This window comes from Xiphias gladius, chromosome 21 (assembly GCF_016859285.1).
Source record: "Xiphias gladius isolate SHS-SW01 ecotype Sanya breed wild chromosome 21, ASM1685928v1, whole genome shotgun sequence".
In the NCBI taxonomy this organism is placed as follows: domain Eukaryota; kingdom Metazoa; phylum Chordata; class Actinopteri; order Istiophoriformes; family Xiphiidae; genus Xiphias; species Xiphias gladius.
In genome coordinates, this window is record NC_053420.1 from 18,728,954 (window position 1) to 18,741,632 (window position 12,679).

The window sequence follows — 12,679 nt, forward strand, 5'->3', positions numbered from 1 at the left end:
AAGACAGTACTCCATCATCTAAAAGCTGCTGTGGGCAACTTTGGAGAAATCAGAAAGAATCTGTAAGAACAAAATCTCCACCACTCGGAAAAACAAATTTTAGTCAGCACATGCAGCATATGCCATCTGCAGCCACAAATAAACACTGTGAAGTGGCAACTCTCTGTCCAAGCTTCACTCAACAGTGGAGGGCAACTATTAGGCAGTCTTTATAAAATCCATACTTTTTACCTCTGGCACAACTTTGTGAACTCAGTCTAGTAGTTACTGATAAAGTTATCACCCCCAAACATTTGTTACATGTAGGTTTGTCTCTGCAGTTACTTTGCCTTGCCTCTTACCAAACATGTCAAGCTTCTTATCCAAATTTATTTCAGCACCAGTATTTTGTTTCATGTGGACATGGATTTGTTCCCTTCCTGCTGTTTGCAGGCTTGTAATAACTAGGCTGAGACCTTTGGCTGAAAACTGTTTATCAGACAACCCCCCCCCCCCGAACATTGAATTTAATAATTTGTTGTGGGATGTAAGGTGAATTTAACTAAATACAGCGAAAAGATTCTAAACAAAAATTGCCTGCAGCACCTTCAATCCACATCAGTCCATCATACCATCTTGATAATGCTTATTAAAATATTATGTAACTATCTATTCTTTCTTTCCTCTGTTTGGGATGGCTGCTGAGTAACTCTATCTGATCCACCTTGCAGGTATATAACAGAGTTTGTAAACCTAGGCAATGTGTCAGCTCTGCGTACGTTCAGGGTTCTGAGGGCTTTGAAAACAATTTCAGTTATCCCAGGTAAGACAGTCCAGGTGTTTGTGTTTGCGGGTGGGCGAGTCACGGGGGTTGATGTTAGGTGTGGTTTTTGTTTCAGTCCTTCTCCTCTCCTCTTCCTTCCTTCGTTCTCTTCCCACTGGTTGGACAGGCGTTCTTTCTCTCACCGTGGTGTCCCCTCCTGGTCTTCGATGGTGGTGCTGGTGTCGTGCTCTTGCGCGTACTTGCGTGCGTGTGTGTGTTGTTATTGTGTGTGTTGTGTGTCATGGGGTTCTGTTCTGTGTGTCATCCTACCTTGTTACAGATATATAACAGAGTTTGTGGACCTTGGGAATGTCTCGGCGCTGAGAACGTTCAGGGTTCTCCGAGCATTGAAAACTATTTCTGTCATTCCAGGTGAGACTCCCATTTAAACACTAAGGCTGAGTTTACTTTATCTATTAGCTGACTTTATTTCTTCTACTTTGATATTTCTTTTTCTTTTCAAAAGAGGATGTTTTATAATTTATAATTTTTTTTTTAACTCTTGTTTTATGACAATCAAAAATGGTAGCAATACATTTTTGATAGGCTTAGCAGTCTACTGGCAGTCTTATGTCCCATTTGGACAGCTGGTATGGTATGCGACAACTATCTTTCTGAACATTTCTACCCAAGGAGAAATATAAATAAATTTCCTAAATAATGTGATAATAGAGGGCAAGAGATTAGGATATTATTTCCAAGGAGTTGACTCTCAGGATGTTATCATGAGTGGTTAAATGAAAAAACCTATTAGGAAAAAACATAGTCATGAGAAATGTAAATCTGTCACCTCTTTGCACATCTGGTTTTTCTTCACTTTTATTTCATACACTGATCAAAATTCTCAGAGTCTATGGCACTGCCTCCATATGTATTAAGACTTTTAATTCCCTAAGACTGCCAAGCCTAATTTTACAACACATTGACGCTGCATGAAGCTTTGAGACACATGCTTTTACAAGTTTGGCTTTAAGGGGCTTTCTTTTAGTTCTAAGTTATTTGATTCAGATTTTTTGATTTCTGTTTTTCTTTTTTTGAAGATCTTTGTCCATCCTGGGAGTTTAAGGGAAACATAAATAATAGATAATTATCATAAGCCAAATTCTGCGCATATTTGTCCCATTTGATAGGATTTTTTTCCTAGGAAACACACAGTAAGATAAGTTTATACATTTGCCTCTACATTAGATCCACTCGAAATGCTTGTAAAACAATTATGCAGACCCTATGAAGTCACTGTATGTCAGCACATGTACACACACAACACACTCAGTCCAGTGCAATAAAGTCACCCTCCACCATGTAGCGCTCAGTTGTGCTCTGGGCTAAGCAAGCCTGAGGGCTCGCCCAGATCCGAAAGAGTGGGAGAAAGGGGTGCCTGGGATGGGAACGGTTCTTCAGTTAAAGCAAGGTCGGCATCACGGTTTACAGACAAGTGATACTGACACAGAGTCAATTCCTTCAGCCTTGGCGTTTAAATGACCTGCATGCCACCTCTCATTGCCCCTCCCCCTCCCAACCACCTACTCTTCCTCACCTGTCATCTCTTTCTCCTCTTCACTCCCTGCTTCCTTGAATGAGCCTGGTTCTGGCTATTTGCTGTTTGTGGTGCTGCTGCGTTCAGTTGATTTGTTGGATGCAGTAACATTAATAACTGCAGTTAGTCAGGGATGTTCCCATGGATGAACACAAGAAGTCAAGGGAAATCGCAATCCCATGATACAATGTCTCTTCTCCTGATGGATCCTAAATCCAGCTGTACTGCTGTCTGCTCTTTCTCAACACATTTCTATAGAATGGTCTAGTAGTCAACGTAAAATGTGCTAATGAAAATGTGTCTTTCTGATGGAAACATCCCATACAGCTGCATTGTTCGGTGTGGTGTTATGTGTTTTATGAAGAAAACTGGATGTGAAATCTATATCTGGGGTTTCACTTGAATGCACTATCATAGTGTGCTGTTATTACATACTAAATAATCATTTCTTTGATTTTACTGAATGTTTATAGAAAAATCTCTTCTTGATAACCATATAGATAGAAAGCTGCACTATACACACCAACCCCACCAAAGGTTTAAATTTGTGGATCTCCTCAGGTGATAACAAGCTGCTTGAATTTTCCCTGAGCTCAGTTTGAATAACTTTTTGTAGTGAGTTTTACTACAGCACATTCACAATATTTTACCCAGACATAGGCTACTTTTTATAATAGGCTTTTGTTATGGAAGGAGGGTTTCCTAAAATACAATGCTCAGATGTTTGGAGTTAGGACGCACAGTGTGATAGGCACAAATATTTTGTCTTTTTTAGAGCCTCTGAAAACTTGACTTAAAATCCAACCTTAAAGTATTTTTCTTGAGTCATGACTAAATAATCAATAATCATAATTAACAGTATAAAAAAAATACTTAGGTATTATCATTTTTTTTTAACAGCCAAAAACTCAGCTAATCTGCTTTATCAGGATTGTGTGTGTGGTTTAATCAGATTTGACTGACAGTGGCCTGGCAATATAAGCAAACTGTCCTCAGGTTCAGATCAGATTCATGGTTTTCCATCTGAGCCCTGCCCACTTCAAACTACTGACAGGGACAAAAAAAAAAAAAAAAAAATCAGAAATCTCTATAAAGAAAACTGTTACAACTTTGGCAGAAAATTCTGTGTTTATGTAGGACCCCAGCATTCATAGTAAGAATCTGATCTGAAAATTGTTTTTCAGGGTCTTTAATATGCAGTGTCTACTCTCTTAAAGGGCCACTTCAGTCATTACAGTGCGATTGAAACTGATCTCTATGTGTTATATTATGAGATGCATATTTGTGCCATGTTCAGTTCATGCCCCCAGAACACACACCTGATGATGCAAGAATAGGCGGTAACGCGGTAGAAGTTTCATTTTAGTCACAATAATTCTTTAAACCAAATTTGACTCAGACTGTGCAACCATACCGAATTCATAATCCACTCTCAAATCCAGGCTTTGAAACCAGGAAAACCAGGAAAACGTGAGTGAGAAAGTGCTGACGCGTGTGGGGATGCCTATAAGCATGTCAGTCAGTTGATAATACTGAAAACAGTCAAGTGGTGCTTACAGTGGAAATAAGAAACAAAAGAGCATTATGCTGGACAAGAGCAGAACTGTGACTGTAATTTTGTAGCTTCTAAAAGCCACCAATAATCTGCTGATTCTATTTATCCTTTTTAATCCACTGATGACAATTGATAAGCTTTATTTATTCACAGAGATTCTTGACTTTCTAATGGCAAAAACTGTACAGCTGTATTTCTTAAATTATATCACAATAGTTATTAAAACTTTAAAACAGAAGCCAACCAGTTTCATGAAATGGGATCATTCTCTTTATTTGAAATAAGTAGTACTCATAATAAGTAATATTTGTCTAAAGCCTATCAAAATGAGCATGAAAAGAAACAATGCATGTCAACAGCAAGAAAATTAGCTCAGGAAAGGAGGCAGGGTTTCTCCTCCAAGGAGACGTGGAGATGCAGGACAACATGTTCTTCTTCCTCTCAGCTGTAGAGTTGCACCTGCAGTCAATGACTGGAGATATTAAGCCACCAAGCCAACACATACAAACACACACACACACACACACACACACACACACACACACACACACACACACACACACACACACACACACAACTGGAAAAGAAAGACCTAAATTTAATAGTTGAAAAATAAACTTATTCTCAACACCCTGTACCAACTCACTTTTTATGACAAAATGGAGCCCCTGTTTTCCAATTGTGCTGTTAAGATGTTAAAATTACAGTCTCTTTATATGCTTAAATCATACATCAAGAGATAAATACTGTACTGACAGCATGGCTAGCAACTATCTGATTAATTAATTAAAATGAGACAGCAGCCTGAACTACCGATTTCCATTCAGGCAAGTGTGACAGGAACAATTGGTTCATACTATTAAGAGAATGCACAAGACACAATGAAAGTCAATTTCTGGTGTAGAGGCTTGGCATGGACAGGTGTAGGTGCTTGTGAAATAGTTCTGATGCCTGCCAAGTTTAGATTTATGCAGGAGCCTGCACAGAACAGGGTTAAATACAGGATTAGATATACATTACCTAACTACACGTTTTTCCTCGTGACTTGAGTCAGCTCTAAATTCTGTAAAACCAAACTCAGCTTGTGTACTCTTGAAGTGTCAAAAGTTGCAAGTCTTTTTATTTGTGTCTATCTGTGTGTGTGTGTGTGTGTGTGCGTGTGCGTGTGTGTGTGTGCATTTGAATGGGTATGCTGGTGTGCATGTATATGTGAGTTTGCCTGTTTTCATGTATGTGCATTTGTGCACATTTGTGCTTGTGTGTGCGTGTCTGTGTGTGTGTGTGTGTGTGTTTATTGTATAATAATTGACAGGCCTGAAGACCATTGTGGGTGCTCTGATCCAGTCTGTGAAGAAGCTGTCGGATGTGATGATCCTGACCGTCTTCTGTCTCAGCGTCTTTGCTCTGATTGGACTGCAGCTCTTCATGGGGAACCTGCGGAATAAGTGTGTAAACTGGCCAGTCAACATGACTGAGCAGTGGCTGGCAAATGGCAGCAAGGGCTTTGACTGGGGCACATTCATCATGAATAACAGTGAGTGATTACCTTGACACTTGATTAAACTAGCCACACATAACTACATAAATGGGAGATGATGTGTGTGCATCTTGGTAATTCTTTTCTCTGATAGAGATTTTTTTTTGTTTTTTTTTTACCTTGCTGATATAAAAAATTGATAGAAACATTGAATAATGAAGGTGCCCAGTGGCTAATGCAAGTGCTGTTTTCTTGGTTGATTTTTTTCTTTTTTTTTTTCTTTTTTTTTTGCAGGTAATTTCTACTTCCTCCCTGGTCAGAATGATGCTCTACTATGTGGAAATAGTTCTGACTCAGGGTAAGTCAGTGCTTCTTTAACTAAATGCATGCCGCCATATTTATGCTCTGATGTTTTCTGCAGGTGTCCCCCTTTTCTGTAGTTGATCAGGCCCCAGCTTGTGTCAAAGTAAGATGTGTGGGCCATGGGTCAACCCTCTTGATCCACAGCCATCTTTATGCCTTTTCTTCAGCATTAGTAATGTCGCTGATGGCGCTCTTCCTGTGCAGTCATGTGATGCCAAGGAGCAGCTACAGAACAGCCAGGTCTCCACAACCATCCTGCGACTGAGTGACTGCTCCTGTGCACTCAGTGCAGCCTGGGACCATTGAGACTCCTCCTTTTTGAACTGAAGTGTTGATGTACAGTATGAATTTTTCAGGAGGTAGTCAATCAAGCATCGAGCAGCAATACTGGAGAACGTCTTGCTTTCAACGCTGAGGAGTGAAATGGTGCTGAATTGCTTGATGGAGCTTGCTTTCTTGTTTTTTGGAATCCAGACACCTCCTGCAAATCTCCACATCTGAGCTGCCTACCTCCCTCTCTTTCAGATCATCTTCAGGATCCTCCACAGTTGTCATTGGAGCCTGGGTCACTTGTTGTAGACCTTGTAAGACCAAGCTTGTTCTAACGCCCTGTTGACCTCCTGGATCTCCTTCAAGGCTGGCTCCTAGGTGCTGAACTCGATAGTGAGATCTTTAGTAATATCAAAGCCACTGTCTTCCAAGTCTTGGTCTCTCTCTGCACCGCTGTAGGTGTTGTTTAGTTAATCTCCTCTTTGGAGCATGCCAGGTGGCCACTTTAATTCTGCCCATTCAGTTTTTTGGTGAAGAAGAAGTGGTTGTTTGCCATTATTGTCCCTCGCTTTCTGGCCCTCTCTTTCTGCCCCTCATTTGGTGCCACTCAGCTCAGCAGAGGGTGATGACCCTCTTCCTCACAATACTCTGAAGATCTTCTAAGGCGGCGTAATCCTCCTCCCTCTCTTTTTAGTGCCGCTTCCTTAGAGATTTCAGCCTCTATCTTAGCTGGCTGATTGTTTCCCAGCAGTTTTCCCCCCGGGTTTCTTGTCATCCACTGCTCCTTAATGCCAAACCTCTCAGCAGCAATGTTGACAATGATGGTTGACATTTCCTGGTGCTTCTGATCTGCATCACCCCTGGCTGTGGCTTCAAAGATCCTTTCCACGTTGTCATCAAACTGGAGCTACTCTTTCTGTCACCCGACAGCCACTTAACCCATTGATGTTCACATCCACCTTGGCGTGGCACTTGTGGTGTGTGGAGGTTCTGGGCATGGGGGTAAGTCCAGGCCTTGCTCCTCCCGTGTCTCAAAGGGTGATGATCCTGTACGTTGCACCACTTGCACCCACCTCAAGTCTCTCATGATGGCCTGGTGGATCTTCAGGCCATGCAGGTTTTTGCAAACTTTACCAGAGAGACAAAAAAAAATCTTAAATAGGATGTAGCCAAGACATTGGTGCCACAGATACAAAAAAAAGCTAATTTTAGTGATTATAGAGGCAGTTCTTCAGAAAAAAAACATTTTAGCACTTTGCAAAATAAATGGTATGAGTATATTGTTTACTGTATCATATTTAGTATACTGAGACTACAGTATGTGTGCACTCACATATACATACAGTGTAAGCAGTCAACCATGTATTCATAATTAATGACCCAGACTTTTGTGCTTTTGAAAAGGTCATGAAATATTAAGGTATCAATATCATATCAATATCCTACTCCTAATATTGTACATATAAGCATGCATGCACAAGCAAACAACTACAAAAAAAACACGCTTATATTCATACTCATTTTAATGCTGCTGTTGTATCTTAGACTGCCAATGGTACATGTATCTGTAATTCTAGCTGTGTTCATAATGAATTGATACATTTCAGTCATTTACTAAGTTACAGTTTTTATATTGCTGCATGTTCCTTTCAGACGATGTCCAGAGGGCTTTACATGTATGAAAGCCGGAAGGAACCCCAACTATGGTTACACCAGCTTTGACAGCTTTGGGTGGGCTTTCCTCACCCTCTTTCGACTCATGACCCAAGACTTCTGGGAAAATCTCTACATGCTGGTAAAGCAGTGTTTTCCTGAATTCTTCTGTTTATTCTTCTTAGTCTCAAATTGACGCATACATGTCCAGAGGAAGCAAATGTATATTTTGTCACAGTGTGACCTATGGATGAAGTCTTTGACCTTTCTTACACCTGTTTTAGAGAACTATATTAAAGCCTCTCCAGTCCTCTGCAACTACATAGAGAAGTAGAATTCTCCCAAAGCAGCACTAATGACTTTGTCCTCACTTCATCATAAAAATGTTTCGTCATTCTAATACCTGAATGAATCAGCAAAAGTGCCTCCCAGCAACTCTCCCCCTGAGTTCATTTGCCCTCTGAATAAAAGCGAAGCAAGGACAGCTGATCAGAAGTACTGTAGCTGGAAGTGTGTGACTAGCCTCTAGAGTTTTGTCTTTCATGTAGGGGGAAAAGGATTTCTGAATTTTGAAAGATGTGGTTGAGTGCCTATGTATTGAAGCAATTAACAAAACTGAATTTATTGTTGTTAAAGATAGATTGACAGATTTGTCTAACCTCTTTAGTCCTGTCACTTTCTGTTGGTCTTAGGTACACAAATGTATTAACAAAATACAGTATATAACATGTGCACAGATACCAGTAATGTTAAACTGCACTACCATGACACTGCACTAGTATTTCTTTCCTCCTCCTACAGACCTGCATCCCCACAGCCATACTAGATTCACTTCATTTGGCAAATAGGCCAGACACTGTTTTAGTGTGTGTGTGAGTTTCTTTTTGTGAGTGTGTTAAAAGTGGGAATTCCTGCACTCTAAGGCTTTTTGCCTGCCCTGAGATTTTCCTGGAGAAAGCCATGAACCGGATATAGAAGCACCAGCAATGCTGACACAACACACATACACATACAGTCTCTCTGACTAAATAAGAAAGTGCTGCAGAAAAAAAAAACTCATCAACATAAAAAAAACTGTTTTCTTATTCATCTCTGATTCATCCCATTGTTTTGTCTGTGTGTTTTCTGTCAGACTCTGCGAGCCGCAGGGAAGACCTACATGATCTTCTTTGTGCTTGTCATCTTTGTGGGCTCCTTCTACCTGGTGAATCTCATCTTGGCTGTGGTGGCCATGGCTTATGAGGAGCAGAACCAGGCCACTATTGAGGAGGCAGAACAGAAAGAGGCCGAATTCAAGGCCATGCTTGAGCAGCTGAGGAAGCAGCAGGAGGAGACACAGGTTGGTCTCATTCTATCTCAAAACACATACACATTTACCCATTTTTCATAGTTTATGTTTATCATGTGCCTTTTTTTTCCCTCAGGGTGCTGCCATGGCGACATCTGCAGGCACAGTGTCTGAGGCTGCATTAGAGGATGAAGGAGGGGGGCATTTGTCCCGCAGCTCTTCTGAGGTCTCCAAGCTGAGCTCCAAGAGTGCCAAGGAGAGGCGAAATCGCAAGAAGAAATGGCGTCAGAAAGAGCAGGAAAAAGAGAAGGGAGACAGTGAAAAGGTTGTTAAGTCTGAGTCAGATGATGGCAGCAGGAAAAGCACCATTCGTTTCCCCGGAAGCCGGCTGGGGAGGAAGACATCCATCATGAACCAGGTAAAGTTAGCAAGAAAAACTATACAGTAAATGCATCAAGATGTTTGACTTAGCATTTGCAAATACATCTATTGATGCTCCTGGACACGTTAATAGTGATGTTCCTGAATCATAAGGTGTTTCCTGTCTTTCAGGATCAGAGACCCCAACTGAGATAGATTAGCTTGTGTAGAGGGCAAATCAGCCGCGTCCTCCCCATGGCTCCCCTCTCTTGAGCCACAGCCATCTTGAGGATCATTCTGCTGCTTCAGTGGTGTTGCTAATGGCTCTTCTTCTCTCCTCTCGTTCCATGATTCGGGTGTTGTACAATCTGGAGTTTGGGCTTCAAAGCCCCTGCATCCAACTTCAACAGGCAGACACTTTGCTCTCCAAACTTTTGCCTGCACATGCTGACCAGTCCCTAGTACTTTGCAAATTTCCTCTCAAAAGGCTTCACCTAAACCGCCTTCCCAAGGGACTGTCCGTTCCGGCAAGATGATTTGTTTGGTGGCTTCAGACCAGAGAATAATATCTGGTCTCAGAGTGGTGGTCACAATGTCCTGGTGGAGCTTAACCAACCTTTCCAGGTCTACCAACAGCTGCGAGTCCTTTGCAAACCCTAGGATTCCAATGGAATTCTTCTAAGCAGTTGGCCTGTCAGTGACCCTGATGAAGATGATGGTATGCTTGAGAAAGCAGACCTTCTTTCTCCAGTCTATTCCTACGCTGATGGCTTGGGCAATGACCTTTTAAGATGTGGTCATGGTACCAGCGGTATCATCCCACTGCCGGGGCACTGAAACAGTAACTCAAGATGTGTTTCAGGGTTCCACTATCCATCAACAGTGGACATGCTGGTGACTCTACTGTGCCCAATCTGTGGAGGTTTGATGGATTGGGATGCACTGCCTGGACTAGGAATTCGATGCAGTGGGGCTTGGGCTTTCACAGCTTAGCCAAGATCACTTTTCTCTGCAGAACATATTTCCATCTTGTCAAAGCCCAACTGTTGACACATGCAGGTTCTCTGTTCCTCTGCTGCTGCCCTCACATCTTTTTGGACATGGAGATGCTTTCCTTTGTTGTTGGTGCAGCTCTACCTCAGGCATTGGTGGAAGAAGTACTCAGATCTTTTACTTTAGTAAATGTAGTAATAGCACAATTTAGAAGTACTCGGTTACAAGTGAAAGTCCTACATTCCAAATCTTACTAAAGTTAGAAGTATGTAAGGTTTATCAGCAAATTGTACTTAAAGTATAAAAGTATTCATTATACACCAAAATGGGCTCTGACAGTGTTCTATCTTTATGTTATACTATTGGATCACTATTACTGAATGCAGGCAGCATTGAAATATTGAAGTGAGAGCTGATTTTACTCAATTTATACACTGTCAGGTTTCTTACTTTACTGGATAACAATAAATTTTATTCTATATCATTCATTATGTCATGATAGGTTTTTAAAGTCCTAATCTCCTGTAAAGTAACTAGTAAATACAGCTGTAATATAGTATAAATGTAGTGGAGAAAATACAATACAATATTTCCCTCTGAAATATAGTGGAGTCAAACTAGAAAGTAGCATACAATTATAATACAAGTACATTAGAACGCTACTTAAGTACAGTACTCGAGGAAATTTACTTGGTTACTTTACACCACTGGCCTCGGGTACCCACTCTTACCGGCCTGCTGTGATGAAGCTTTGACTCTGTTTGCTGTACTACCTCTTGCTTGCCATTTTCTTCCATTCTTAACTTCAGTGCCAGCTTTGTTGCCTATGGGTCTGCAACCCCTGGTATGCAGCAGTTTTCCATTCCTTGCCAACTGAAATTCCTCCCTCAGAAATTTTTAGTTGTGGTTGTAGCTTGTTGCTGCTTGTAGAGTGCGATCTTTGGAGGTAAGTGCTCACCTTCCTCTCTAAGGCCTCAGTGATTTGGAATGGCAGTTTTTACACCAGGAATGGCCACATGATTGTTATTGAGACCTTAAGGGTGGTGGCCCCTGGCCTAGGCTTTTCTCTGGCATCTTGTGATGGTTGGAATCATAATGCCTGCAATGCTAAAACCCGCCAGAACAAGTCATCAATCTTGTCCTTCTTCAGCACCAGATATTTGGACTTGGCTGGTTTGTAGCTCATCTGGGCCCAACTTATTAGCTTCTCAAGTCACTGCAGAATCAAGCTACAGCCTGGTAGTGGATCCGTGGTGACTGTTGGGTCCGCCATAAAAGCCCTGACTTTGGAAGCATGTTCATCACCAGAGAAAACAAGATGACAGAGATGGTATACCCAGTTATCATTGTGACCTTTATCTTGTATCAGGGGACTGAACCGCCAAACCCGTGATTAGTGGACGATCCTCTTTATCTGCTGAGCCAAAGCTGCCCCAGTGAATGCAACTCTCTTCTGAGCCTTTTCACGGTGGTGTCACTGTTGACATTCTGGCTGCTGAACAGCTGTGAAATTTTCCTGACTGTACACTCAACTGAGTGGAGGCTCAGTGCTCCTCTTCTCCTGCCTGGTTGTGCTACACTTTTGGGTCGTGAGCGCCTCTGGAAGAAAGGCTGCTTGGTTCCTCTGCCTTCCTCTACTTCAAAGCTTTCAGCAGCAGTGCTCACGGTGTGTGTTTTGCACTCATCCTGCTCCTGCCAGAAGCTTCATTCTTGTCTGGTGGATCTTCAAGCCTTGTTCTTGCAAATCTTTCCACATGGATATTGCTTGTTTTTCAGACTAGGGTGCTCATTCCCCTTTGAGTACCCTAGAGGCATGTTTCCATGAGATTCTCAGTAGATTGGACACATCGTCAGTGGTGTTCCTGGAATCATCGGGTGTTTCAGGTCTTTCAACAACATACAGCCCCATCCATTTGACCAAGGTGAAGATGATCAGCGTCAGCTTGAGTCTAGATAGCAAGTTTGCTATGTCATCCCCATGGCTATCTTCGCTTGAGTCACAGCCATCTTGAGGCTCTTTCTGCCACTTCTTTTGTGTCGCGGGTGGCTCCTCTACTCCTATCTCACTCAATGCACCTTGCAACAACTTGCTGTCCAGCTGCCTTGCCTACTCTCACTGACCAGCCCCTAGAACTTTGCAAGTTTACCTTCAAAGAGGTCATCCAAACAGTTTTTCCCTGGGAACTGTCAGCTCAAGCAAGATGATTTGTTTGGTGGCTTCAGACTAGGGAACAATAGTACGCAAAGGAACTTCATAAAGTTAATAAGTTTTGTATGTGACCAGCCCCAATATCAATTTTTTTTTTCATTTTTTTGCTAAACTGTGAAGACAATTTATACGATGAAAACAGCTTTCATTGAAATGAATGTTAATAGTTTTT

At 41.7% G+C, this 12,679-nt stretch overlaps 1 protein-coding gene across 4 annotated transcripts in view; it reads left to right on the forward strand.

Moving 5' to 3' along the window:
* The window catches only part of scn8ab (sodium channel, voltage gated, type VIII, alpha subunit b), a 44,631-nt gene that overhangs the window by 10,197 nt on the left and 21,755 nt on the right, over positions 1-12,679 (forward strand). For 2 of the 4 annotated variants that reach the window (XM_040158773.1, XM_040158775.1), the window contains exons 5-10: positions 711-802; positions 5,207-5,428; positions 5,666-5,729; positions 7,658-7,799; positions 8,790-8,996; positions 9,082-9,363. In XM_040158773.1, the coding sequence (XP_040014707.1) occupies positions 711-802; positions 5,207-5,428; positions 5,666-5,729; positions 7,658-7,799; positions 8,790-8,996; positions 9,082-9,363 (1,009 nt within the window). Of the gene's footprint in view, positions 1-710; positions 803-1,082; positions 1,175-5,206; positions 5,429-5,665; positions 5,730-7,657; positions 7,800-8,789; positions 8,997-9,081; positions 9,364-12,679 lie in introns of all 4 variants that reach the window. The other 2 variants (XM_040158772.1, XM_040158774.1) reach the window with 1 other exon arrangement.